Genomic DNA, 25,552 nt, shown 5'->3' with positions numbered 1-25,552 from the left:
TTGTCAACTGCTGGAAATGGCCCACCTTGATTATCACTACAAATGGTTTTTTTTCTCTCCTGCTGGTAATAGCTCACCTTACCTAATCACTCTTGCTACAGTGTGTATGGTAACACCCATTGTTTCATGTTCTCTGTGTAAATAAAATCTCCCCACTGCATGCATCCAATGAAGTGAGCTGTAGCTGACGAAAGCTTATGCTTTCTTAGTCTCTAAGGTGCCACAAGTACTTCTTTTCTATCCACTGAAAGTAATCCAGTGTAATACAAAAAGTAGCAACACTTGATCAATGTTAAAAGGGTGGGATTGAAAGTTACAATAAGGGTGGGATTGTCTATATGAAAACATAATTTACTTGTTTAATCATAAAGAGCAATGCCAATTTAACTTGATTAAATGTTCATTTGACTGTATTTTTTTCCCAATCATAAACAATTTCCAATCACTTAGACTAAGAGCAAAGTAAAATGAAGTGTTGGCAGCTACCAATTTAAGTGCTTTGCCTTGCTAACTTTCATTGCAGCAGAAGCAAATGAGGCACATACTGTCCTCAGAACAGGAGACACATAAAAAGGAATACGTTTGAATGAGAGATCCAAGAGCAGGTTGTCTCAAATGTGGATAGGAAACAGTCTTCTAATGAATTGCTTGGAATGAGTCACTGGCCCAGCTGATGCTTTTGATGACAATGTGTAATAGATTAAATTTACTAATTAATTTCATTTTATACTACGGTTTGAGAAATCAGTACAACCCCTACAAAAACGAACAGCCCCAATGGCAAGAGACACTATGAATAAAGACAAATTTGACTCAAACAGCTTACACATTTAATTTTTCTATTACAAAAATTCTTCAGACAAAAAAAAAACCTTGTACAAAATATTTTAAAACTGATTACTATTTAAGACTTCTGGCTACACTGGCAGAAAAAATCCACATACTAAATAACCAGATTGAATTGCATAAAATAAGTTTGCAAAATAAAAATGTATGCATAGTGTAAGGGAGATGAGTACTAGCATCATTAATTCGGTCTTTGATGTGATCCTGTGTCTTGGAGCTACACATCTTAATTATATTGCTGCTGTAACTAGTAGCTCTCTATTCTAAAGACAGCTACTGTCAGACATTATATAGTACATACTGACAGATTTTGCTATTTCAATGCTGTTATTAACCGCTTCCTACCTCTGAGATGCCAAAGGGCAAGCAGTGAGGAAATGCAATGCAGATTCCTTACAGGTAATAAAAATATTTCTTCAGGAAAAAGAAAGTGACCTCAGACCTAGCAATATGTTTATTCTTGTAATTTAGTTGAGCGGTTAGAGAAAGAGACTGGGAATCAGGGAACCTGGGTTTCAATCCCTTTATCTGCCCCAGAAGTGTTAAGTAACGAACTCCTCTGTGCCCCCCATTTTTCCTTCTATACAATGAGGAAAATTATATCGTGCTTACCTAACTTTACAAAGAGGTTTGAGGATTTCAAGATGAAAAGTGCCTGCTGTTATTTTGACAGTTCAAATGTCCAATGTTATCTAAGAACATTTAAAGCCACAAAGATGTATGCACAAAAACAAACATTACAACTCAGAAAAAAAGAAATAGCATTTAATTATGGAAAAACGTGGCAACAAGACAAACTATCCAGACATACATATAAATACTGCACATTGGAATTTTAAATATTTTGCAAGTCTATTTTTCTCAAATGTAAGTAACATATTCCAAGACAACAAATAATGCTTCTCCATGCAAATTCAGTCTTCAAAATTAAAATAATTTAGGTATGAAAAATAATCCACTATATACTCATAATAATTAACCTTCCTGCGGTTGATTTTGTCATCCTTATTATTACTGAACTGGAGTGCTTAATAAAAATTCCAGTAGAAAATATTACCATCTATAGCTGAAAATTATTCTGAATTACAGTATCCGACAAGAGTCTAGCTATATCTAATTAAACTGGATTAGCATGTCTCTGAAAAGCATTTATAACACCGGGGGGGGGGGGGGGGAAGCGCTTTGCAAATTCAGTCCCATTTCATTGTTTAATTCTTAGCTATGACAGTATCAAAAATCCAAAGTCAGTCATTCCTCATCTGCTACATTAAGCATTTTAGTTTAAAAATGCATAAAATTTAAAAATAAGATGCACGTGTAATAGAACCAGTTTGCACACTCAAATCACTCATTGCCATCACACTTACCAGAGAAGAGGATGCACTAGAATTCTAAGCGTTTTGCTAGCTACAGGCTCAATTTAGACACAAAAGAGTGCAGATACTTGTCCTTTTCAGCTGCAGAACTTTCAACAGACCTTCTACAGTTTATAGGTCATGAAGCCCAGGATTTCACAAGGCAAACACGAGCTTCTGGACAGCTCAAGTGCAGGAACTTAAACTGCCAAGGAATCACTATATCTCAATGAAATACATGGGAAGTAGCCTACACTGACTGCTGGCACGGTATCTATTCAACTGAGAGAGAACACTAATATTAACAGATGGGTGCGTCACTACGACCACGTGAAACATAGTGCTATCATCTCTTTAACATGGCTGCAGGATCTGCACTTTTTGTAGAGCCTTGAATTTGAAAAAGCCTTGAAGGTGCTTGGATACATTGGTGATGCACACAACACCTAGAAAAGTAAGTTCTACTGCCCCACCTGCAAGTGTCACAGTACGTTAGCAAATCCCCAAAGCTGCTTTTGAAGCTTTAATGGCTTAATTATTGCTTGGGCTAAAAGAATCCTTGAGCAAAACCTAATCAAGTGTCAGAAGTGGCTGTATGGATTCTTCTCAAATGCAAAATGACAGCTGGTCTGTCCAACATGCTCACAGGACCCATAAGAACACCACAGTTTGCCCAGGACACCCAGGGTTTTAAGCAACGGCAATATCCACCAGTTGCCTTTTGCCTTCCTTCAGTCAGCAACTGGCATGCCAGATCCCAGTAAATCTCAGATCTCAATTTTTTTATACAGCTTGAACCAGATTGTGATGTACAGGAGTGAAGACTATAGAAAGATATTAGAATGGCATCCTTCCCCTTTTTGCTTCACTTAGGAATCACTTATCTTTTGCTTATATGAATGGCGAGATCAATCTTTCCCTGATCGAAGGGCTATGTCCTGTCTACCAACAAGTTTCCAGAGACTTTAGCAGAAAGTTTGGACGAGTTTTAAAGACGTATCAGAAAAATTAAATTGTACAGCAAGGAATTAATTACTTAAATTTCAAGCTTTTCGGGGCAAGGGTCTTCATATGCATTTGCACAATGCCCAACAGTGGGACCCTCATTCTCATTGGGCTTCTGGTAATAAATATCAAATAAAAATGGTCAGGATTTTCGCAACTAGTGATCTGAGCCACCATGAAAGAAGCCTGATTTTTATAGAGTTGGCATGCAGCTCTTGGGAATCAGGCTGGATCTGCAATCTTTAAGAGAGTTAACAGGCCCCACTGAGCACATGGCTTCTCAGGGTGGAATATAAAAGGAAGGGGAAGCTGGGTAAAAAGGGGAAATAGAGGGAAGAGTGTGTCCTCTCCCCTGCTGGCTGGCTGAGGCAGGCAAAGCCTCTGGAGATTATTTGCCCAGTGTTTCTCAGCTGATTTGGCTTTTTGTTTTGTTTTGTGAAGATTGTGTGGAAAAGGCCTTAAAAGGTTTGGCGATTTATTTCCGTTGCCTTGCTGGCGAAATGGCCCACCAGCTTACAGACTCCTTCAAGTTGCCTCCAGTTGGGCACCCAAAATCATTTAGCAAACAGACAGTGAGATAAAAGTCAAACAACCTACAGTAATCCTTGCACCAAAAAATGCTGGACATCAAGTTTAGAGAGAGTATTACATGTACAAGTACTGAAGCTCCATAATTCTTCATATTCTTCAATATAAACCTTTTCTATATACATGCTATTGTGTACGTGTACCTCTAATAGGAGAGCTTTTTCTGGAACCCAGCATCAGAGTTTTGCTGTGGCCTCTGGACATTTCAAAAGAGCACTTCATACTTACAAACTGTCACACTGACCAACTGACTGGTAAGTGGCAACTTACTTTATTTAAATTTACCACAGGACCCTTTAAGCTAAAACAACCACTGCAGTTGAATCCACTGACATTGAGGTGAGGATAGGGAGTGTTAGGAGCGCCTGTTAGTACTATCACATTCTAGGCAATAATTTCCCAATTCCTAGCCAAGAAACCTGGGACATTCACTCTCCTATGAATATGCTGAGGGAACAGCAACTAAATTTGATTCAGGAAATATACCGTATATACTCGTTCATAAGCCGAATATTTTTGGTAAACAAGTGACGCATCAAAGAGCAGGGGTGGGCTTATAAACGGGTTTACACCAAAATTTGATGATTTTAAACTCTATGGAATCATTGAATTGAATATCTGATACATTGTCATTTTGTTTACCTGGAGCGTCTGCAGGCATGGAGCCCCTCAGCCCATGCCTGCAGACACTCCACGTAAACAAAATGTACCGACCCACCAGCGGCTTACCCTGACAGGCCGGGAGCCAAAGTTTGCCAACCCATTTATTGATGTCAATACTCCAGCCTTTTAAAGTTGCAAAGGCTTTCTTTAGTAGACTAGATTGGCTTGAAAGGAATACTAAAAGAGCAGTGCTGCAGATCTGCATGACATTTGACTCATGCGTTTCACAAAATGCTATGCCTTACAAGCCAATCAGAAAAATACAATGAACGATAGTACTACAGCACTGATGTCAGTCCGCTACTGCGTAATTTGATCTCTTCATGCACTTCTACCAATGGACCTCATAAGTCTCGAGCCAATATGAAAATATAACGTGCAAAATCGATGGAATCTCTAATGAAATTGAAATTGCCTGTTATCCCCACAGACATGCCAATCTACAGGGCTGCTTTGAAATAAAGAACAATCATTTGACAGCGATAAAGCAGGTGATATTCCTATATAAAGTCCTACAAAATCTATAACTACAATAATAATAATAATCTATTTTCATACTAGTATTTAAAATGAACAATGGTGAAATCAAAAGAAAAAGGTCTGCTTATCATGCAGCGTTCAAACTTAAAGTTGTTGAATATGCAGAAGCAAACAATAATTGCGCCGCTGCTCATGAATTCTGTATCAGTGAGAAGCAAGGAAGAGAATGGCGAAAAAATAAAACACTAAAAGACATGCCAAGAAGCAAGAAAAAATGTCCAATGAGGTGCACTTCATTTCCTGAGTTGGAGAGAGAGATCTCAATAATTGGGTTGCTGAATGTTGACAGTATGGGTACATTGTCACTAGAACTGGAATTTGTCTGCGTGCTCTGCAAATGTCGAAAGACGACAAATACAAGTCAATAAAGCCATCGGTATTTGTCGCATCAGCCGGTTGGTGTACTCGCTTCATGAACCGTCATAGTCTCTGTTTTTGTCAGTGAACAAAGATAGCGCAAAAGCTGCCGAGAGATCTGGAAGAAAAAACGAATCTTTCCAAAGGTTTATTATAAAATATCGAAAAGAATAGGCATTTGAACTGTCACAAACAGCAAATATGGACAAAACACCAATGACATTGATCTCCGGAGCAACAGAATGGTAACCAGTGTTGGCGACAAAAAAGTTTTAATTAAAACCACTGGCCATGAAAAAATCCATGTTACGGTGGTTTTATCTTGTTTGGCATATGGATCAAAGCTCCCTCCTGTGGTGGTTGTTTTTTTTTAAAAGAAAAACCTTTCCTACAAACATGAAATTTCCTGCTGGTGTCATTGTACATGCACACGAAAAGGGATGGATGGACGGAAGTGGGACTATTGAATGGCTGGAAAAAGTGTGGAATAAGAGACCAGGAGCACTTTTCAAGAAACCTGCTATGCTTGTTTGGGACATGTTTAGGGCACACAAGACTGATGAGGTGAAAAATGTGGCCAAAAATATGAAAACTAATTTGGCTGTAACACCTGGAGGCTTAACTTCAGTTCTACAACCTCTTGATGTCTGCCTGAACAAACCCTTTAAAGACAGGCTACGCAAAATGTGGTCTGAATGGATGTGCTCAGGCATGGGGAAGTTAGCAAAAGGCAGGAATCTTATGAAGCCTGAAATCAATCTGGTCGCCCAGTGGATCAAGGATGCGTGGGTGTCCATTCCCTCGGAAATGACAGGAAAAATCATTTAGGAAATGCTGTATCAGCAATGCACTTGACGGGTCAGAAGATGCCATATTTGATGATGACACAACAGAGGCTGATGATGAGAAGGAATCAGAGTCTGAAGACGACACTGTCAACATCTACAATGACAATGCAGGTGCAGCTGTGACTGAAGCAGAGTTTAATGAACTGTCTGGTGAATCAGACACTGATTCAGACTCTGAAGGATTTTAAGACTTTTTAAAGTCTCATATTGTTCTAAGTTACTTGTTTTAAATATCCATTTACTGATTTTAAATATTGACTAATTTTTAAGGTGAATACATATTTGTTCAGTTATTATTATTATTTTACAACAGGTTTTTCGTTAGATTACATTAAAATAATTCTAGCAAAACCTGAAGTGGGTTTAGCCCACGAAAGTTTATGCCCAAATAAATTTGTTAATCTTTAAGGTGCCACAAGTACTCCTTGTTGTTTTTGCTGATACAGACTAACACGGCTACCACTCTGAAACTTAATAGTTGTGTTTATTTAATAACCTGTTGATAAACTCCTCTTCCTATTAAATACTGAAATAAATCATCTTCAGTGTAAACTGCCTGCAGAAGATTCTTTTATCACTGAAACACATTAGAATATTTTCATTCGTAAGTAAGTGAATATCCAGAAAGAGGAGATGACGAGCTGTTACAAAACCACAGAATCTTTGCTACAACCAAGGAACATGCATACTAATTAAATGATTAACAATAGCCAACTTGGCATGGATATTGTCGAGAGATACTTGACCCTAAAATTTAGGGGTTTTTTTATACAAAATTATTTAAATCCATCAAGCTCAATTTGCAATTTATAGCACATTAGATGTAAGCATCTAAAAACACTTTATAAAAACATTATGGGTGAAATCAATGGGAGTTTTGCCACTGACTTCAACATGGCCAAGATTTCACCCAAATGCTTTGTCTGGCTTGTGAGATCTCACCCCACCCCACTGAAATGCTGTCAGCTTTAGGTTGTGAGCAACAACTGTTTCATAGTGAACATGAACTCCGAACAACACTTAAGGCCATTAAAAAAATATATATCCAACTGGAGATATAGGAAGGATTTATAACTGGAGGAAAAAATTGGCAAGAACACCAAGATGTACATCATAAAAACAAGAATGGCCATATCAGATCAGACCAATGGTCCATCTAGCCCAGTATCCTGTCTTCTAACAGTGACCTGCATGACATGCTTCAGAGGGAATGAACAGGGCAATTCATCGAGTAATGCATCCTGTTGTTCAGTCCCAATTTCTGGCACTCAGAGGTTTAGGAACACCAGCGCATAGGCCTGCATCCCTGACCATCTTGGAATTGATAGACCTATCCTCCAGGAACTCATCCAATTCTTTTTTGAATTCAGTTATATTTTTGGCCTTCAAAAATGCCCCTGGCAAAGAGTTCCACAGGATGACTGTGTTTTGTGTGAAGAAGTACTTCCTTATGTTTGTTTTAAACCTGCTGATTATTAATTTCATTGGGTGACACCTGTTCTTGTGTTCTGTGAAGGGGTAAATACTACCTCCTTAGGCACTCTCTCCATACCATTCATGATTTCATAGATCTCTATCATATCCCTCCTCACTTGTCTCTTTTCTAAGCTGAACAGTCCCAGTCTTTTTAATTTTTCCTCATGTGGAATCTGTTCTAAACCCTTAGTCATCTGTGTTGCCCTTCTCTGTACTTTTCCAATTCTAATATATCTGTTTTGAGATGGGGTGACCAGAACTGCAGTATTCAAGCTGTGGGCATACAATGGATTTATATGATGACATTTTTTGTCTTATTATCTATCCCTTTCCTAATGGTTCCTAATATTGTCAGCTTTTTTGACTGTGCTGCACACTGAGCAAATGTTCTCAGAGAACTATCCACAGTGACCCCACAATCTTTTTCTTGGGTGGTAAGAGCTAATTTAGACCCCATCATTTTGTATGTGTAGTTGGGATCATCTTTGAATTTATCAACATTCAATTTCATCTGCCATTTTGTTGCCCAGTCACCCAGTTTTGTGAGATCCCTTTGTAACTCTTCACTGTCAGCTCTGGACTCAACTATCTTGCGTATTTGTGTCTCATCTGCAAATGTTGCCACCTCAGTGTTTACCCCTTTTTCCAAGATCATCTGAGTATGTTAAGCAGCACAGGTCCCACTACAGATCTTTGGGGTGCCCAGCTACTGACCATTCCAGTGTGAAAATTAACCATTTATTCCTACCCTTTGTATCCTATCTTTTAACCAGTTACTGATCCATGGGAGGACATCCATACTCCTTCAAAAAGTGTGAAGGGAACTACAAAAGCATAAGAAGACAGGACCTCCATTTGAAATATTATCCAAAAGATAAACTGCAGCAGCGTAAGATTCCTTTGGTACTATGCTGGGTCACTGGGGAAAAATACTCAGATGAAGACAGCACCATTTACTAAATTCCCAGACAATACTTACTTGAGCATTTAGCTATTCCTTGAAAGTTTCATCTCCAAGTACTGACCCTGAGAGACCCCTTAGATTGAGAAATTTAGCTGAATCAAGGAGCACAAGGTTTTATGGCTTTTCTTTTAAAAGGAACTTCAATAAGTATCTATCAACATTAGGTATTTGAGCTACAAGTTAGCAGATTAACTTCAAGATAGACATGCCAGAAGATACACACCAGAAAGAAAAAAGTTAAACCACTCCAATCCAATCAGGGTATAAGATTCAGTTGTAAATTCCCAAGAAGGATCTAAGAGATGGTATGTGTAGCTCAGTCTCTCTTTGTTAATGACAGCACTGAAGACGTCTGTTCTAATCTACTGCACTGTGTAACTCAAGACAAGGGGATACAATAAAGTTAGAGAGCTATAAATCTGAAATGGATAAAAAGAAATACATTTTTACACTACATAAAATTTTACTTTTGAATTCAGTGCCACAGGATATTGAGGCAAATGGCCTCATAAGATTCAAAACAGGATTAGACACCAATGAATAAGAGCAGAATCTGTAGATACACTAGCTAGGATCAACACTTTAACAAATATCAATCTTAACTTTTCAGTATGTAAGTCAATTTTGTCTTTCTGGAAAACTCTCCTCCCTATCAAATTTTCCCTTGCTGACAATTCCTCTCCACTCCCTCAGGCCAACATGCTGCAGAGGGGGATTACTTGAGTTAGGAAGGTCAAACCTGGGGCAGAAGTGAGCTCCGTGCAGGTAGGTAGGCTGGTAGCTTAGGTAAGGCAGAAAGGGAGAGGTACTCCTGGGGGAATTCTACATAACTGGAGCGCAGCAGAAAAATGAGCTACAAGAATCCCTTTGCTTCCTTGCAGAAAATTGTTTCTGTGGGGAAACAAAGAGAAGCTTCAGCAGTGCTCACTCACCCCTCCCGGCAGCTCAGACACATCTGTTCAGGCAGCCAGGGGAAGAGGTAAATCACAGGGGGGGGGGGGGGATCTGGGGATGCCCTGGCCACCCAGGGACATTAGTCCCAGCTGGGCATGGGGGGCGGAGAAGGAGGACAGAGACCCTCCTGCTTTCCTGCGCTGAGCAGCTGGGGCTGGGTCAGATCAAGCCCCAGAAACTTCCCCTGGCTACATAAAGCTCTGCACCATGGGTCTGTGTGTGTGTGTCTGGGTGCACGGGGGGGAGGGCGGTTAGGCTCGGGGGGGGGAGGGGGGGTTCCAAGTGCGGGGAGGTGAGGTTCAGCCAGGGAGGGGGTCCAGATTCACAGGGATTGAGCGGACATGGGGAGCAGCTCCCTGTATGGTGACCCCTCCCCCCCTTTGTAATCAGGAATCCAATGCACCCAGAACCCTCCCACAGAGTCCCCAAATCCCATACGGCTGAGCTTTCCCCTTGTATCAGGAGCCACCCATACCCGGACCCTCACCCCACTGAGCTCCAACCAGCTGCACCCTGACCCCCACACCTCACCAAGTCCCACTCAGCCCTAATCACCTTCACCTTGTGCCCCCCTGCAGAGTCCTATTCTCCCTGCACCCAGACCCTCGCACCAAGCCCCTATGCATCCAGATTCCCCCCTACACCCAGACCCTCTACTGAGCTGCCCACACCCAGACTGCACCCTGGTACTCCTGAAGAAATTCTGCACCAAAAAAATAAAAAAATTAAAATTCTGCAAAGTTCTGCATATTTTGTCAAAATAACACAAACACAATAACAATATAATCACTCCATTTTCAATTATTTTGGTAATTTATTTAAAAATACTTGTCAGCAAATATCTGAAAACGGTGTGATTGCACTGTGTTATTTTGACAAATAAAATATGCAGAATTTTAAAATGTGTGCAAAATATTTAATTTTTTGGCGCAGAATTCCCTCAGGAGTAGGGAGAGAGAGATTAACCACTGGGAGTGGGATCTGCCTGCACTCAGCAAGAGTGACTAGAGAATGACAGGAAAACAGAGGAAGTAGGAGTGCCTGGTGAAAAGAGAAGAGAGTAGAATATGCTCTTATCTCCCTTCTCTGAACTATCAGGACACGATCAGGATTCAAAGAATAAATTGCCAACTGCAGCCATTTCAGAGGACATGAGTTTAAGTATCTAATAGGATGTGAAGAAAATGTATATGGCACCAACTCCTCTTCCCTAGAGCAGTAAGGAGCATCTGGTGGCCAATCTGCAAGTGACAGAGACTTTCTTTGCTTAAGGAGGACCAAAGCACTCATCCTCTTCAGTAGCCAGATTAGCCTTGAATACCAAACAAATTGTTTTAGTTAAAGTAGTGACTCAGCCATTATAATAATACTGGCCCTTCATATCTTCACTTCTGACTCACGGGCTTCTGCATTCATTTTCTTAATGCACTTCTGCTACACAAAAGGGAATTTCTGCTTAACATTCCTGGGCATGGACTATTCTATTCATTTTCATTTATAAACCAGTCAGCCAAGATTTCCCCCAAAAGAAGCAGTCTAGACCTAAAGATCACTCACTGTGTCGTAACATGACTTTTTCCAAAGAACTGCAAAAATTTTACCCTCTTCATACATTTATCCTGTTCTTTGAAGTTCGTAGTCAATTATATTTTCAAGCAAATTTTACATTTTGCCACTTCTTGTATAATCAGTTTCACAGTCTCCCTATATGACTAGTGTTCATCGGTTTTTGGGGGGAATCTTTCAAACAGCAACAAAGATGCAACTTAAAAAGGAAGATTGTAAAGGTACAAAAAATGGCAGGAACAGATTTTTTTTTTTTTTTTCAAACTGACTAGATTTCTGGTTGAATGTGTCCTTTAAAATTAAGGCTCTAGCCATTTAAAGTATTCTTCAGTGACTATATTGAGTTTTCCACAGTGACAGATGGACCACTTGGCTGTGCCACATGAATGCCAGCTTTTTCTCTCTGCAGTGGTGTCTGCAACCATGGGGGATTATTGTTTAACATAGGCCCTTAATCCTGCACACAATTTTACAGGTGGTTAACTTCCATGCAAGTATGTGGACGTGTCTGCAGGATTAGGGCTTCATCTTTTCCCAGTTTGTCCATCAAAAAATAGGGTGCTGAGAGACTGAATTGCTTACAAGGTGCTTTGAGATCCTTGGATGAAGTGTGCCATGCACGTGCATAGTAACATCATTCCTCTAACTCAAACTAATTTAAAAAAAAAAAATATCCAGGAAGTTCTCACCTTTTCCTTATTTATCTAACAGACTAATTCTTACAAAATAAATATTCAGGAGGACAAAGGGATATTTTGTGGAGTTTTAGTAAACAAGTTTTGTCTGGTTAAAATCTTGCAATATCTTTCAAAAAATATCAAAACACCACAGAGATACTGAGGGTGCATCTGCAAGCACAGTCATCATTACAACCCATTCTACCTTTACTCTTGTAGTTAGGATATTACCAGAACGCCGAACCTCTACAGTACACTCTATGGACCTGCAATATTTGGTGGAAACTTGGTACAGTACAGCTTCTTGACATTCATAAGTAACTCTCAACCAATTTTAGAGAATGCTGTTTAATGAATCTCTCTCTCTCCTTGGAAGAAGTCATCAACTTCTTATCAGCCATTTTAATTATCGTTCATTGTTTCTATTATGCTCCCGGTTTAATAATATTTAGACCAGTAATGCTTTCCAAAAGCCAGTGTGAAACAACTCTATATATAGTACAAACTCAAATTACCAGACTATTGTCCTTTGCTACATAGATAAATGACGTTGCAAATTATTTACCATTTTACAACTAATCAGGTTCCAGGTGACCAACATTCTTAAGGCAAATTCATTTACATGACTGGCTGACTGGTTTCATGGTATGCTTTCCCAAAAACAAAGCAAAAAAGTATCTGAGAGGCAAAGAACATCACGTATAAAATTTATTCTTTCACCTCTGTATCAATGGGAGTTACTTGCAAGAATGGAGAGAAGCGCTGACCCCTTATAATCTTTTCTTAAAATAATTAATGTGATTTATCATTTGGCATTTTGTGCAAATTCAGTAAAACATTAAGGTGCATATTAAGAGGTGAAACTCGCAATGCCTTATAAGAATATATATTTTTGGATGCACTTGACAAATGGATTTGGGAATGTGGGTAAGCATCAGTTTAAAACTACAGAAACCTTCTAAGAACTATGCATCTCTATCGTCACTAGCTATAAGATCTGAAGAGCCCAAAAGGATTTTATGTAACAGATGACACTGACTGTGCAATATAAAACTGCTGCAAAGAGTGGATTTTCTAAGCACACATTCAGCTATGTTAGAACTTGTCTGTTACATCATATTGCTGTATAAGATGCTATTGACTATTAAAGGGATTCCATAGATTTTGCTGATTTTTATTTCTGCATAAAAACTGGCCTTTAAGAAGTAATACCCTTTCACTGTACAGTTGTGTACTTAAGTGCAATCACAGTGCAATCCCATTTGTCAATATCAAACCAAACTAACCAAGCATATTTTGGTAAAGTTGTTATAACACTACCTACACCAAAAATGCTTAGTGCTTTTCTTAAGTCTCATACATCACTTTGTTTTTTGCAATTTCAGTGCCCTTACAGCACCTTGTATGGAAGTAATTGGCTAATATGGTTCAGAGGATTTTGGAACAAAGCAGAGACTTTAAACTGAAATCAGAAGTCATCTTCGAGAGAGACAAAGGTGGTAAATTATCGATTAGCTTTGTATTTAGACGCATCCCTGGGTTCACTGCTAGGATTGCTCCAGTCATCAGCTTCAGGTGTAGTCTTGTAGTGTCGCCATGCTGACTTATTAAAAACTGGAAGTCTTTCAAACGATTCACTTGAAAGAGCCTATAAAATGAAAGCAATGGTAAGAGACTGTTGCTGAGATATGTACAATAAGGTGGTAAACATGATAACAGACTCTTTGTGAACACTAACTTCTGCATTCAACGAAAGCTTCAACTATTTACATGTCCCCCACACATGATATTTTAGAAGCCTCTTTGACCATGCTTATGGTGACCCAGTTCAAAATGGGTTGACCATATTGCAATAAAAATCCATAAAAAAATCCATTTTGAAATTCTCCCCGTCTCCAAGATGGCTACAAAGAGAATAAAAAGAAAGCAGTTAAAAGAAAAAAGTTTTAGGGGGCCCTTTATGCGTTCTTTTTTTTTAAGCTATTTTGGCAGGCCCACTCCCCTAGATCAGTGTCTCTCAGCCTTTCCAGACTACTGTACCCCTTGCAGGAGTCTGACTTGTCTTGCGTACCCCCAAGTTTCACCTCACTTAAAAACTACTAGCTTACAAAATCTGACATAAAAATACAAAAATGTCATAACACATTATTACTGCTTACTTTCTCATTTTTACCATATAATTATAAAATAAATCATTTGGAATATAAATATTGTACTTACATTTCAGTGTATAGTATATAGAGCAGTATAAACAAGTCATTGTCTGTATGAAATTTTAGTTTGTACTTACTTCACTAGTGCTTTTTGTGTTGCCTGTTGTAAAACTAGGCAAATATCTAGGTGAGTTGATGTACCCCCTGGAAGACCTCTGTGTACCCCCAGGGATACATGTACCACTTGCTGAGAACCACTGCCCTAGATCTAACATGATTAATTTGAATCTAGAACTAAAGCCAGCTGGCTTGACGCAATCCAGACAAGACTGAGATAGTGTTGGTCGGTTGTGGGGAAGCAGGTGGAAGAGGTGGTAGAATTCAAAGAGGGATCGCAACTGCCAGTTGTAACACCAGTGCACAACTTGGGGTTTCTGTCAGAGCCTGGGCTGCTCCTGGATGTATGGGTAGCAGTTTTTTCTATTATTACATTTTCCTGGGCTGGTGAGTAAGCCCACCAAACATTCATCTTCTCTCTCCAGTGAGGACCCTGCCACACTTGTCCATACCTTTGTCAAATCAAGATTAGATTATTGTAATGCACTCGACGTGAGGTTACACTTTGGTACCATTCAGAAGATGAAGCCAGTGGAGAATTACTTATGAAATGCCTACTTAGGGCAGCTGCACGGTCTAGCACTATGTGACATGCACTGGGTTGGATTCAAATGCCCTGATTTGTCTGTGACCTGGTTACCTGAGTAATGCTTCTCCCCCCATGATATACTGCTACAATTGAGCTCAGCAGACACACTGGAGATGGAACTCCCTTAATATAAAAGAGAGGGAGCCGCTGGCAGAACGTTCTCTGTGAGGGTTTCTCTATTTTGTGATGATCTAGTCTGACCCAGCCCTGGCTGGGATGATTTAGTTGGGGATTGGTCCTGCTTTGAGCAGAGGGTTGGACTAGATGACCTCCTGAGGTCCCTTCCAACCCTGATATTCTATGATTCTATGACTTCCTGTATAACACAGGCAGTAAAATTTCCCCACAATAATTCCTACAGCGTATCTTTTAGAAAAACAGCCAATCCTGATTTAAAACTTGCCAGTGATGGAGAATCAATCCTTGGTAAATTCCAAACAATAAACTATCTAACCTTCATTGGCTAGGGGCAAGGTTCGTACTAAAGCGGTGATCCCCAAAGATGGGAGAAGTAAAAGTAAAGACTGGGAGGAGGAGAAAAAAAAAGAATAGATATGGAACATTTTAACCGGTATCATTATTCTACACTCCCATGTACACTGCGCTCCTGCTCTCCCAATTTAATTCACAAGTGTCAGAAACCAAAAGAACAAAAGTACTAAGAAAAGTTGCCTGTCACCACACCAGGGTCTTGGGTATCTCATCGCTTTAATATGGATCAAAATCAAAATATGGAACAAAGACCCAACATTAAGGGATTAAAAAAATACTGGAAACAAGCTAATTCAATATCAAAGCTGGTGGTCAAAAATGCCACATTTATAACTTCAGTTTTTAGGATTCTGCATGTCTGATTTAAATAAAGTACAATAATACAAGTTAAAACACACTGATATATATACTGGAAACAAATTTAAGTGTGAAAGCAGGAACAGTTGACTGTTCTGCCTGACGAGAATTAATTATATTGAGAGCTTTACTATCTTATGATGGAATCAAGTTGTTACCTTCAAATAAATTACAGCATCAGTACCCACGCCTTCCATCGAGTAGAGTTTGAGATCTCCTTGAAAGTATCTAGCATAAAGACGAGAGATTGGCAAACCATACCCAAATCCAGCCTACGGAACAAAATAAAAATTTGTGGTGAGGAGGTTAAAAATCAATACACTGTATAAGCTATAATTATTTATCAAAACAAGATGTTAAAGTTAAAGAAATTAGTTAAAGAAAACTAATTACCCTATTTGCATCAATTTGCCCTTCAGACTTTCTTTTGTTCCTCAGCCTATATAACATTGCAGCCTTCTTTCTGCCTATACAAGATTTACTTGCTTAAATATTAAATAGAAAAATCACCAACGGCCGTAATACATTTTGGCAACATACAAGAATAAGGACCAAATCTGATTAGAGGCTTTAGGAGACTAGCTTGTGCATTTTGTTACTTTCCCAAGAATACAGTTAATTTAGCAGCACAAACAGTAAGCAGTCCCTACCAAACAAAAGAGGATGATGTTCTGTACAGCTCTCTCATGAGATAGCTTGTGCTGCAATATTCCATTCATCGCTGGTGATACTGAGCATCTGATGGCAGTTTATTATCTTGGAACAGAATGTGGAAAAAGCAAGACACAGCCCTGCATACTTCAGCTGATCTATAATGTAGACCAATGACTGTTGACGGCACGTTGCAACATGCTGCAATGGAGGACAGAAGGGAGGTGTAGGGAAAGTAATGACTGCAACTTTATTAATAATATACAAAATAGTAATAGGCAGATAGTCCTTGCTATGGTTACCTACCATCAAAAAAATCATGCTGCAGCATAGTAGCCCTTCTATTGAACATTAAGGCCTCATTAGAAGCCACACTCTATTTGCATAGGCAAAGACTCATTCATAGGCTTGAAGTAGTTATGCACTAAGATCTATATCCCCAATTACATAGGACACAAGTCTTCCCCTTTCATGACCCTAGACTATGGAAATGAGGATTATCATACTGGCAGTCTTCTCTCTCACTGAAGATAGTGGAAGAAGTTTTTACCTGCAGATCCTAGCTTTCAGCCCCTGTGACAGACTGCAGAGAGTTACCAGAAAGAAAAGGAGTACTTGTGGCACCTTAGAGACTAACCAATTTATTTGAGCATTAGTTAGTCTCTAAGGTGCCACAAGTACTCCTTTTCTTTTTGCGAATACAGACTAACACGGCTGTTACTCTGAAACCTGAGAGTTACCAGGTAAGCTTGCACTCTGATCACTCTGACATTGTTTAGTTCGCTCAGAAAAGGCTGATTAGATAATTAACTTAAATTACCCCAATCAGGAATGGGGGAGGGGCGGGGGGATGGATGAGCTGAAGAGCCAATTGGTCCATCAGCTCAAAACTGATAAGAAGGGCACAGGAAAGCAGCGAGGGGGAGAGAGGATCAGAGCTAGCTGAATCCAGTTTCATGGAGATCTCAGAGAAAAAAAAACCTCAGCCCCTCTCAGGTCCTAGTGGAAGGGCCAAAAGCACAGGGTACACTGCAAATAGCACTGCTGAAAGAGACTGTAAAGGGTTGGTGGAGGGAACGTAAATGAATGGCACAGTTAGATAAACAATTAAGGGAGTCTAAGCAGGTTTCTGTGATGCAAGGAGGCAGGAGCGGCGCACGCCCTGTTTCAGCCCCCCACAACGTGGGCCCAGCTGAGGCAGAGAATTATCATACTTATTATTTGTTTGAATCCCCTTATATTGGCAAGGACTTTCCAAAGCAAGAAAGATAGGCTGCAATAAACAAAGTGCTTGAAAACCATGCTCTTACAAAGCAATGAACAACAAAAAACTGCCAAAAAAGTCTGAACTACAGCAAAACAACAAGAAAGGCAAACCAGAAGCACAGGAAAAGGACCAAAATGCTCATTTAACATTCAGTCATTTATGTAATCTAGTCCTTGTGAAGAATCACATCCCACAAACATGAACAAGCAAATGGCTGCTCCAGCTTCTTGGCTAACTAACTGACTGACTAGAGGAATCACTCACCTCTGTGGCTCCCTAGCAAGCCCACCCACTGTTTGGGGGGCAGTAATGATGAACAGAGCTGTTGTAAGAAATCCTGTATGGGAATTCGAGTACCACCAATACCCAGTAACACATTGCATAATAAGGCTGTTAATGTGTCATCTTGACAGACTTTAGAGAAAAGTTACTAATGAGGTTAGTGTTAATAACCCTGGCTTGAGCCAGGCATTATGTACGTGAGTTGCTGTGCTAACTTCCTCACACAGCTCTGCCAAAGAACCTCAGCCCTGACCTTTTTCAGAAAATCAACAATGGTATAAGCATCACATTGCGTACAAACTGCATTATTATAATTTTGCTCTGATTTCTCCATCTCCTTCATTTAAGACCTTAATTAAAAAGTAAAGTACATCATACTGTCTTCCCCTTGAGTGATACACTTTAAACTGTATGGAAAAGCAGCATAGCATCAAATTGCAATGAGTCTCTATACAAGTATGTATCCACTGGGGGCACAATACTTATTGCTATGGCCACCACCTTGAAAGCTGAAACTTTCAATCAGTTCAGACCCAAAATCTGCCTCCCAGAAAAGAAGGTAGATATCACGTAAGGTAAATATCATGTAAGGTCCTCAAGGAAACAGAGTAATACATGCAATGAACACACACACGATATATATGGATATACTTATACATATATGGACAAAATTATTAACATGTACCTTAACTCCTCGCTTAACGTTGCAGTTATGTTCCTGAAAAATGCGACTTTAAGCAAAACTATGTTAAGTGAATCCAATTTCCCCATAACAATTAATGTAAATGGGGGGGTTAGGTTCCAGGGAAATTTTTTTCACCAGACAAAAGGCTATATCATATACACACACACACACACACACACACACAAACACACACACACACGGTATAAGTTTTAAACAAACAGTTTAATACTATACACAGCAATGATGATTGTGAAGCTTGGTTGAGGTGATGAAGTCAGAGGGTGGAAGAGGGTGGGATATTTCCCAGGGAATGCCTTACTGCTAAATGACGAACGAGCACTCGGCTGAGCCCCCAAGGGTTAATGCATTGTTGTTAATGTAGCCTCACACTCTATGAGGCAGCACAAATGGAGGGAGGGGAGACAGCATGGCAGACAGAGACAGAGACACATACCCTGTGTGTGAAAGAGAGAGATGCGCATTGCCCCTTTAAGTACGCTGACCACACTCTAAATACATTGCCTTTTTAAGTAGATCAGCAAGTTGAGACAGCAGTGGCTGCCAGCAAGCTCCCTCCATCCTGAGCTCTGTCATGTCCCCCACTCTATGGAGATGGGGTAAGTGTGAGACAGGAGCGGGGGGGAGGGGGACACCCTGACATTAGCCCCCCTTTCCTCCCCCCTGCACAGCAAGCAGGAGGCTCCTGGGATCAGCTCCAAGGCAGAGGGCAGGAGCAGCATATGGCAGTGTGGGGAGGCACAGCTGAACTGCCGGCAACTGATAGCCAGCTGGGCAGCTGCTGCACAAGGAACTTAGAGACACAGAACTTAGGGGAGCTGATAGGGGGGCTGCTCGTCCACCTTGGTTCCAAGCCTCCACCAGCTAGCTCCAACGGGCTGCTCTTCCTGCAAGCAGTGGACAAAGCAGGCGGCTGCCAAACAACGTTATAAGGGAGCATTGCACAACTTTAAATGAGCATGTTCTCTAATTGATCAGCAACATAACAACAAAACAACGTTAACCGGGACAACTTTAAGTGAGGAGTTACTGTATACTGTGTTACAAACAAAAATGTGTACACAGAGTGGAAGAGTATCATGTGACAGGTGTACCTCCAGATTCTTTAGGGCAAGACTTGGGCATTTTATATTTTGGAAAGCCAGGAAACCTGCATTCCAATACAATGTTTCTAGCCTTGGTAGACTGCAAGATACTTGGTGTCAGATCCTTAGCTGGTGTAAAATGGCCTAGCGCCACTGAAGTCAACAAGGCAACACTGGATTTACATCAGCTAAGGATCGGGCCTGAATTTTAAAATACACAATGGGATGCTATGTTATAAAGGTTTTTCCAGCATGAGTTCGGGATGACCTACACAATGAGTGCATGGCTTCAATACTCATGAGTAATGCATCCGATGAAGTGAGTTCTAGCTCACAAAAGCTTATGCTCAAATAAATTTGTTAGTCTCTAAAGTGCCACAAGTACTCCTTTTCTTACAGCTATTCCGAACTCATATTGATAAAACCTCTATATCAGAGTTCCCATGTTCTCTCATATTGTGCAGCTTTATCATTTCTATCTTTACAGACACACACACACACATACACACACACACACATACACACACACATACACACACGCACACTCTTCCAGGGAAGTTGCCTGATTTTTACAGAATCTAAATGCAGAGACTTGGATTGATTACAGCCTTGCTCAACTTTTAAGTTGATGGCGAAAACAGTAAGTTGGAGCGAAATGGAGGAGAAAAATGGGGAAGATAATTCCTGGAAATATTTGTTATGCTGCTTGTTATATAGTTATTAGTATCTGTGCTTCCACTATGAAAATAGCTGTTTGTTTACTTGCTCTTTCTTTTAAATTAAAAAACAGCATGCCATAAACTCACTTCTCAAAGACTCCCATTAACACAGGACATACAGGCACATGCATTACTTGGAGACATCTCATTTTAAGAGCATATTTATTTCTTGTGAATCGTTAACAATGGAAGAATTTTTTCTAGGATAGCAAAATAATCAATTTCCAAAGAAATGTTTTAAAAAAACTACACTCAAGTCTTTGCTGGACATAGGACACTAGTTATTTTACTAAAGTTAAAAAGCATCTGAATTGGGAGAGCTAACAGTTGACATGATTCACCCTCAAGAGTGGATCAAGACTAAACAGAACTCACTGCCCCCAAATTTTGGGCACCCCCAGAACACACACTACCTGTCCCCAGACTCCACCATGGAATTCCATTATCACCCAGTCTTTCTTGTTTCCCGTCCCCTACTTTTGTCCATGCCATCCCACACCAATCCATTCCTAAATTTTACCTTCCCCTCCCCATATTCTCCAGCTCACCCTTCGGAAAGCAGACTTCCTATTTTTCATGCACTGTTTTGGTGGACACCTTGAAGGCCACAAGGTTCAGAGTCCAGGGATCTTGTTTTAACACGACCCTGTTCTCTCAAGTAAAAGTACGCCAACTAACACACATTAATTGCTGTGTCAGGGCTGTCCTTGCTCTAGGTCGCAGAATACAGGCAATGGGGGCAAAACTCTGGTCTTTGGGAAAACAAGCTTTCTAACACCAATCTTTCATCACGCATTAGACTGTGCACCAGATACATGGGAAATGTATTCCACACTGTATTAAACATGCTCTGTTAGCATTATCTATTAGATCTAAATTAAAGCACATTTTCCCCACTATAAATAGTTAACTTAGATTTTAAATGTGTGACTTAAACCGGTCTCTTAAAGATTTAACTGTCATTAAATATAAGTGTCAATGGACTCAATTGTTGTTTATCAATTATAAATACATAGTATGGGCAATCCCAAGACCTTGTCAGGATCAGAATGCTGGGAGCACCGGTGCTAGCCCAGTGGGGGCCCTAAGCAGGAATATTTTTGGTGCCTCCCCCACACAACACATACTAATAATTAATGGGGGCTAGTGGGGCGTGAGCTGCTTGGGGCCCTAAGCAATTGCTTAGTTTGCTGATGCCTACTGGCAGGACTGGCTGCCATGGTAACAAGGTTTCTCCACTGACCTAATTTTGTAGCAGAAATTATTGAAAGAGAAGGAATATTCATCAAAGAACTAAAACCAAAATCAAATGTAACGTTTCATACATTGTATATGGGCTCAGTTAAAAAAAATGGGAGAGAAAGTTAAAACAGAAAAATATAAGTAATCATTTTACAATATATGACAAGTTCTGATATGTGTTATATAAAGTAAAATAAGAGTATCATACAATCATTTGAAGTATAGACCTTCCTTCCTACGCAGGAGTGATGGGTCTTTACTGAGTTACGTTTTATGGTCTCTGATATTCAGTGATGGAAATATATCTTCCTATGGTTTAGATGGGCTCAATGATTCAATTTAAACAGGAAATTCTTTCCTACATTATCCTGAACTATCTGATTTTTGTGGCCAAAAAAACCTGAGCAGTTGACCATATCATCTCCCTCAACAATAGAATCAGCAGTAGGTCTTATCTCTCTCGACTCCTGCATTGGATGAAACAGGATGGTGAGCCTTGTTTTGGAAATCCTCTCCCCATGGGCCATGTAGTGATAGAGCTCAGTGACCTCTCTCTCTCTCTCTCTCTCTCTCAATATTTGGTCCACTACCCTAGAGGGAAGAAGTCAGACTTCCAGGACAATAATTGCCAGGGTCACTTTTCTTTCCTTTTTGGAAGATTGACGGGGCGAGAGAGAGAGAATGCTTTACCGACTGAAAACAATTGCTCATACAGGCAGAAGAGGGAAATGCCGCCTGAAGAGGGAGTAGAGTAGAAGAAAACTGAAGTATAAATGCTATAGAACAGATGTGTCCAAAACGCGGCTCATAAGCCACATGCAGCTCTTTTACAGTTAAGTGTAGCTCGCGGAGCCAACCACATCTCCATTCTCTGCCTATCAGACTGGGGGCGGGGGCTCGAGGCTCTGTGCAGGGTGGTGGGCCTTGGGGGTTCAGCCCCGTGGCAGGTGCCTGCTGGGCCTAGGGGCTTCTGCCCTGTGTGGGGGGAGCTCAGGGTTGGAGCCCCGGCTAGTGCTTCAGCCCCATAGGGCAGGAGCCCTGGCCAGAACGCCTGGCTCTCAAACTTCTGAAGATCATCCTATGCTGCTTGGACGGTCAGTGAGTTTGGCCACCCCGCTATAGAATTGCAACTGGCTTGTAGATTAGGAGACAATATAAGGTTCCATTCATGGGAAAAAATAGGTATGGGAAAATATGAAAGTGGAATATAGAATCAATTACAGGCAGACATAGATTTTACAGTAGAATTCCTAGTGAGAAAGTGATTTAGAGGAAAGGAGTTCCCACACAGATTGGCAGCACATGTATAATAGTAACACCTTCCCCACCCCCTGAACTTCGTAAAATCTCGGGGGAAATAGAAGATGACAAAACTGGATAAGCAAAAGCCCCAATCCTGTAAGCACTGATGCACATGCTTAAGAATAAGTATGCTTGTCAGTGGTTGCAGGATTGGGTCCCAAGTGAGAAGGTATGGATTAAGTGGATCAGAGATAAGATATTAAATGGAATGATTGTATACAGAATTAGGAAAGATAGGAAGGCAGTTTTTAACTGGATTCACAGATGGAAAAGAAGCGACTGAAAAGGATACAGGAAATAATTTGCTCAAAATAGTCTAGATCTTACAAAGTTTAAAAGAGCAGGAGTTTAGGAAAACCATAAAAGGAGAAATTAAAATAGTGATGACAAAATGTGATTAAGGAACGAATAAGATATTTTATCAGATTCATGGTATGGATGAGTTCTGGCAATTTTCTGAGGGTGGTAAAAATCAGATTTCCAGACAAAAGTGGTGCAGTAAGAAGAGAGACTGTAGTCAAGGAGGACTAAACAATTCCTGATACTGGGAACAAACTTCAGGTTTGAATTAAAGAGACCATTCCATGTTGCTGACTATCCAAGAGGATTTTGTAGAAAAAGAGCACTTCTGTTTTTGAAGCATTTGGTATTAATCTAGAATTTGAAAGAGTCAAAAGAAGCAATAGTTAGAAAGATAGGCTATAGAAAGATGAGAGTGCAAGTCAACAGAGACGTAGATTGGAGTTCATTTGCACTGCAGGAGCATCTGAGGCTGGATCAAACAATGAGATACCCAAAAAGAGAAGCAGATGGTTGAGGTAGAGCCACTCAAATAACCTGAAGGAAAACAGTAATTTTCTCTGTACCAGTGAGATTGTTCCATGCCAAACACATTACGTGTATGAACTAGATTGTAAGCTCTCTGGGGGAAGGCATCATATCTTCTTATCTGCTTACAAACAGCAAAGCAAACTAATGCAGTTCACCACCACCACCAAATACCACACAAGAACACGTTTGGTAGGAGAGTATTTAAAACATGAAGAGGAAAGTGCCCAAAATACCATTTTTTACTTTACATACTCAAGGCTAAAAACTGCATAAGAAACTGTACAGAACGAACAAGATGAGAAGAGGGGTATCTATGATTAAAGGCAAGTGAACTGTAGGTCATTAACCAACCCTCTTATTAAATAATGCCAGCCAAGTGGTACACTAGTTAGAGCAACTTTTCAATGATCCAATACATACAAAATGTATAAATTCTGTAAGGAGGAATCATACGTAACAGAAGGGCCAAATCTGAAATGTATTCAGCATCCAGCAGCTCCCATTGTTCTTACTGGGAGCTACCAGGTGCTGAACATTTTTGTAAATCTGGCACAGAAGATATTACTGAAGAGGAATAGAATGACAGATGCCACTACTAAAGAGCAAAGTCTAAAATGAGTTAGTTGATGACACCACACATTAAACAAATTTTGATTTCATTTTATTGTTACAGGACAAAGACAAACCTGTATAAAAGTCATTTTTTAAAAATCTGATACAAACTCACTTCCTACTTACGGGCAGTGCTCTGTAAGTGCTATAATATTGAAAAAAGTGGCTCAGCTAATTGGCTACTATTTGGTGTATATGCAAAACACTATATTCTAGTTAATTTAGATACTAAACATCTTTTACATTAATCTGTTTTAAAATGCTCCACTGTATATAGACAGTTATTTCCAAGCATATGGTGTTCAAAACACTCAAAGAAAAGTAATTTCCTATTCCAAAGTTAAGTTGCTAAAAATTAATAATAGTGAAGAATCAGCAGCATTTTCTCCTGATAAGTTTTGCCTACGCAGATTTCCTGATGATATCCAGTTTCTGTGATAGAAAAACTTCAAGAAGTTTTAATGTAGGAAAAAAGATTACTCTAGAAGAGAGACTAGAGGAGTGTAACTGCACTTACGTTCTGAAAAAATATTTTACCCTGACCCACAGATGCTTACCAAAGGTGCAGCTCTTGTTGGCTCCAAACTAGGCCTAGGTGCTGTTGAGTACATGTAGTTAAACAGTCGATCTATTTTTCTCAGAGGGACACCACCTCCTTGATCACTTATCTACAGAAAAAAGTCCAGGTTTTACTTGAACACTCAATATCTGCTTGGGAACAGAAAGTTCAAGCATCAAACACAGACAAAACATTATTTGAATCACTTGTATAAACATTAATGCAAATGGAATGAATGCCAGAACCTATACAGAGTACATAATTTAGTCCTTGTAAAATTAAAGATAAGTTTATCAAAAACATTACTAATGTGAGCATTTCTTTGAAAGTCATTTCAGCAGTGTAAAAATATTATTAGTTTACCTTTATGGATAGATCTTCTTTCCCCAAAGTGACTAATGTTTTAATTGATGGATAGCCTTCTTTCCTACCTTCATGTAATTCCACAGTAGCTCTCATTGAGTTCTAAAGTTAAAACCATATGTTTTAGATTCTGATATATTCTCCACCTCAACTTTACCATAAATACTTTTAGTAACAATGTACAAATCAGATACATTTTCACTGTGTTATTCTGAAAAACTTGTGAATAAAACTGCCCTAAATTTGCATACATGGATATAGAAGAGGATATACCTGAGTGAACCCAAGATGTACTTGACAGGAGATCAACTGTCAATTTATTACATTTTTATATTGTAATATTTTACTGTAAAAGTAACTTAATATTTCTATTGGATACCTCACCATAA

The 25,552-nt window shown here is 39.7% G+C and overlaps 1 protein-coding gene across 3 annotated transcripts in view; it reads right to left on the bottom strand.

Moving 5' to 3' along the window:
- Nucleotides 1-813: 813 nt before the first annotated feature.
- PDK3 (pyruvate dehydrogenase kinase 3) overlaps nt 814-25,552 on the bottom strand; it is a 101,117-nt gene continuing 76,378 nt past the window's right edge. For 2 of the 3 annotated variants that reach the window (XM_037901894.2, XM_043537994.1), the window contains exons 8-11: nt 25,164-25,265; nt 24,799-24,909; nt 15,706-15,819; nt 814-13,487 (exon numbers count right to left, since the gene is read on the bottom strand). In XM_037901894.2, coding sequence (XP_037757822.1) covers nt 13,344-13,487; nt 15,706-15,819; nt 24,799-24,909; nt 25,164-25,265 — 471 coding nt within the window. In that variant the 3' untranslated portion in view covers nt 814-13,343. Of the gene's footprint in view, nt 13,488-15,705; nt 15,820-16,197; nt 16,400-24,798; nt 24,910-25,163; nt 25,266-25,552 lie in introns of those variants that run through there. The other variant, XM_043537993.1, reaches the window with a different exon arrangement.

This window comes from Chelonia mydas, chromosome 1, assembly GCF_015237465.2.
Source record: "Chelonia mydas isolate rCheMyd1 chromosome 1, rCheMyd1.pri.v2, whole genome shotgun sequence".
NCBI lineage: Eukaryota > Metazoa > Chordata > Testudines > Cheloniidae > Chelonia > Chelonia mydas.
Note: the sequence above shows the minus strand (reverse complement) of the source record. Positions and strands in the feature narration are given on the sequence as shown.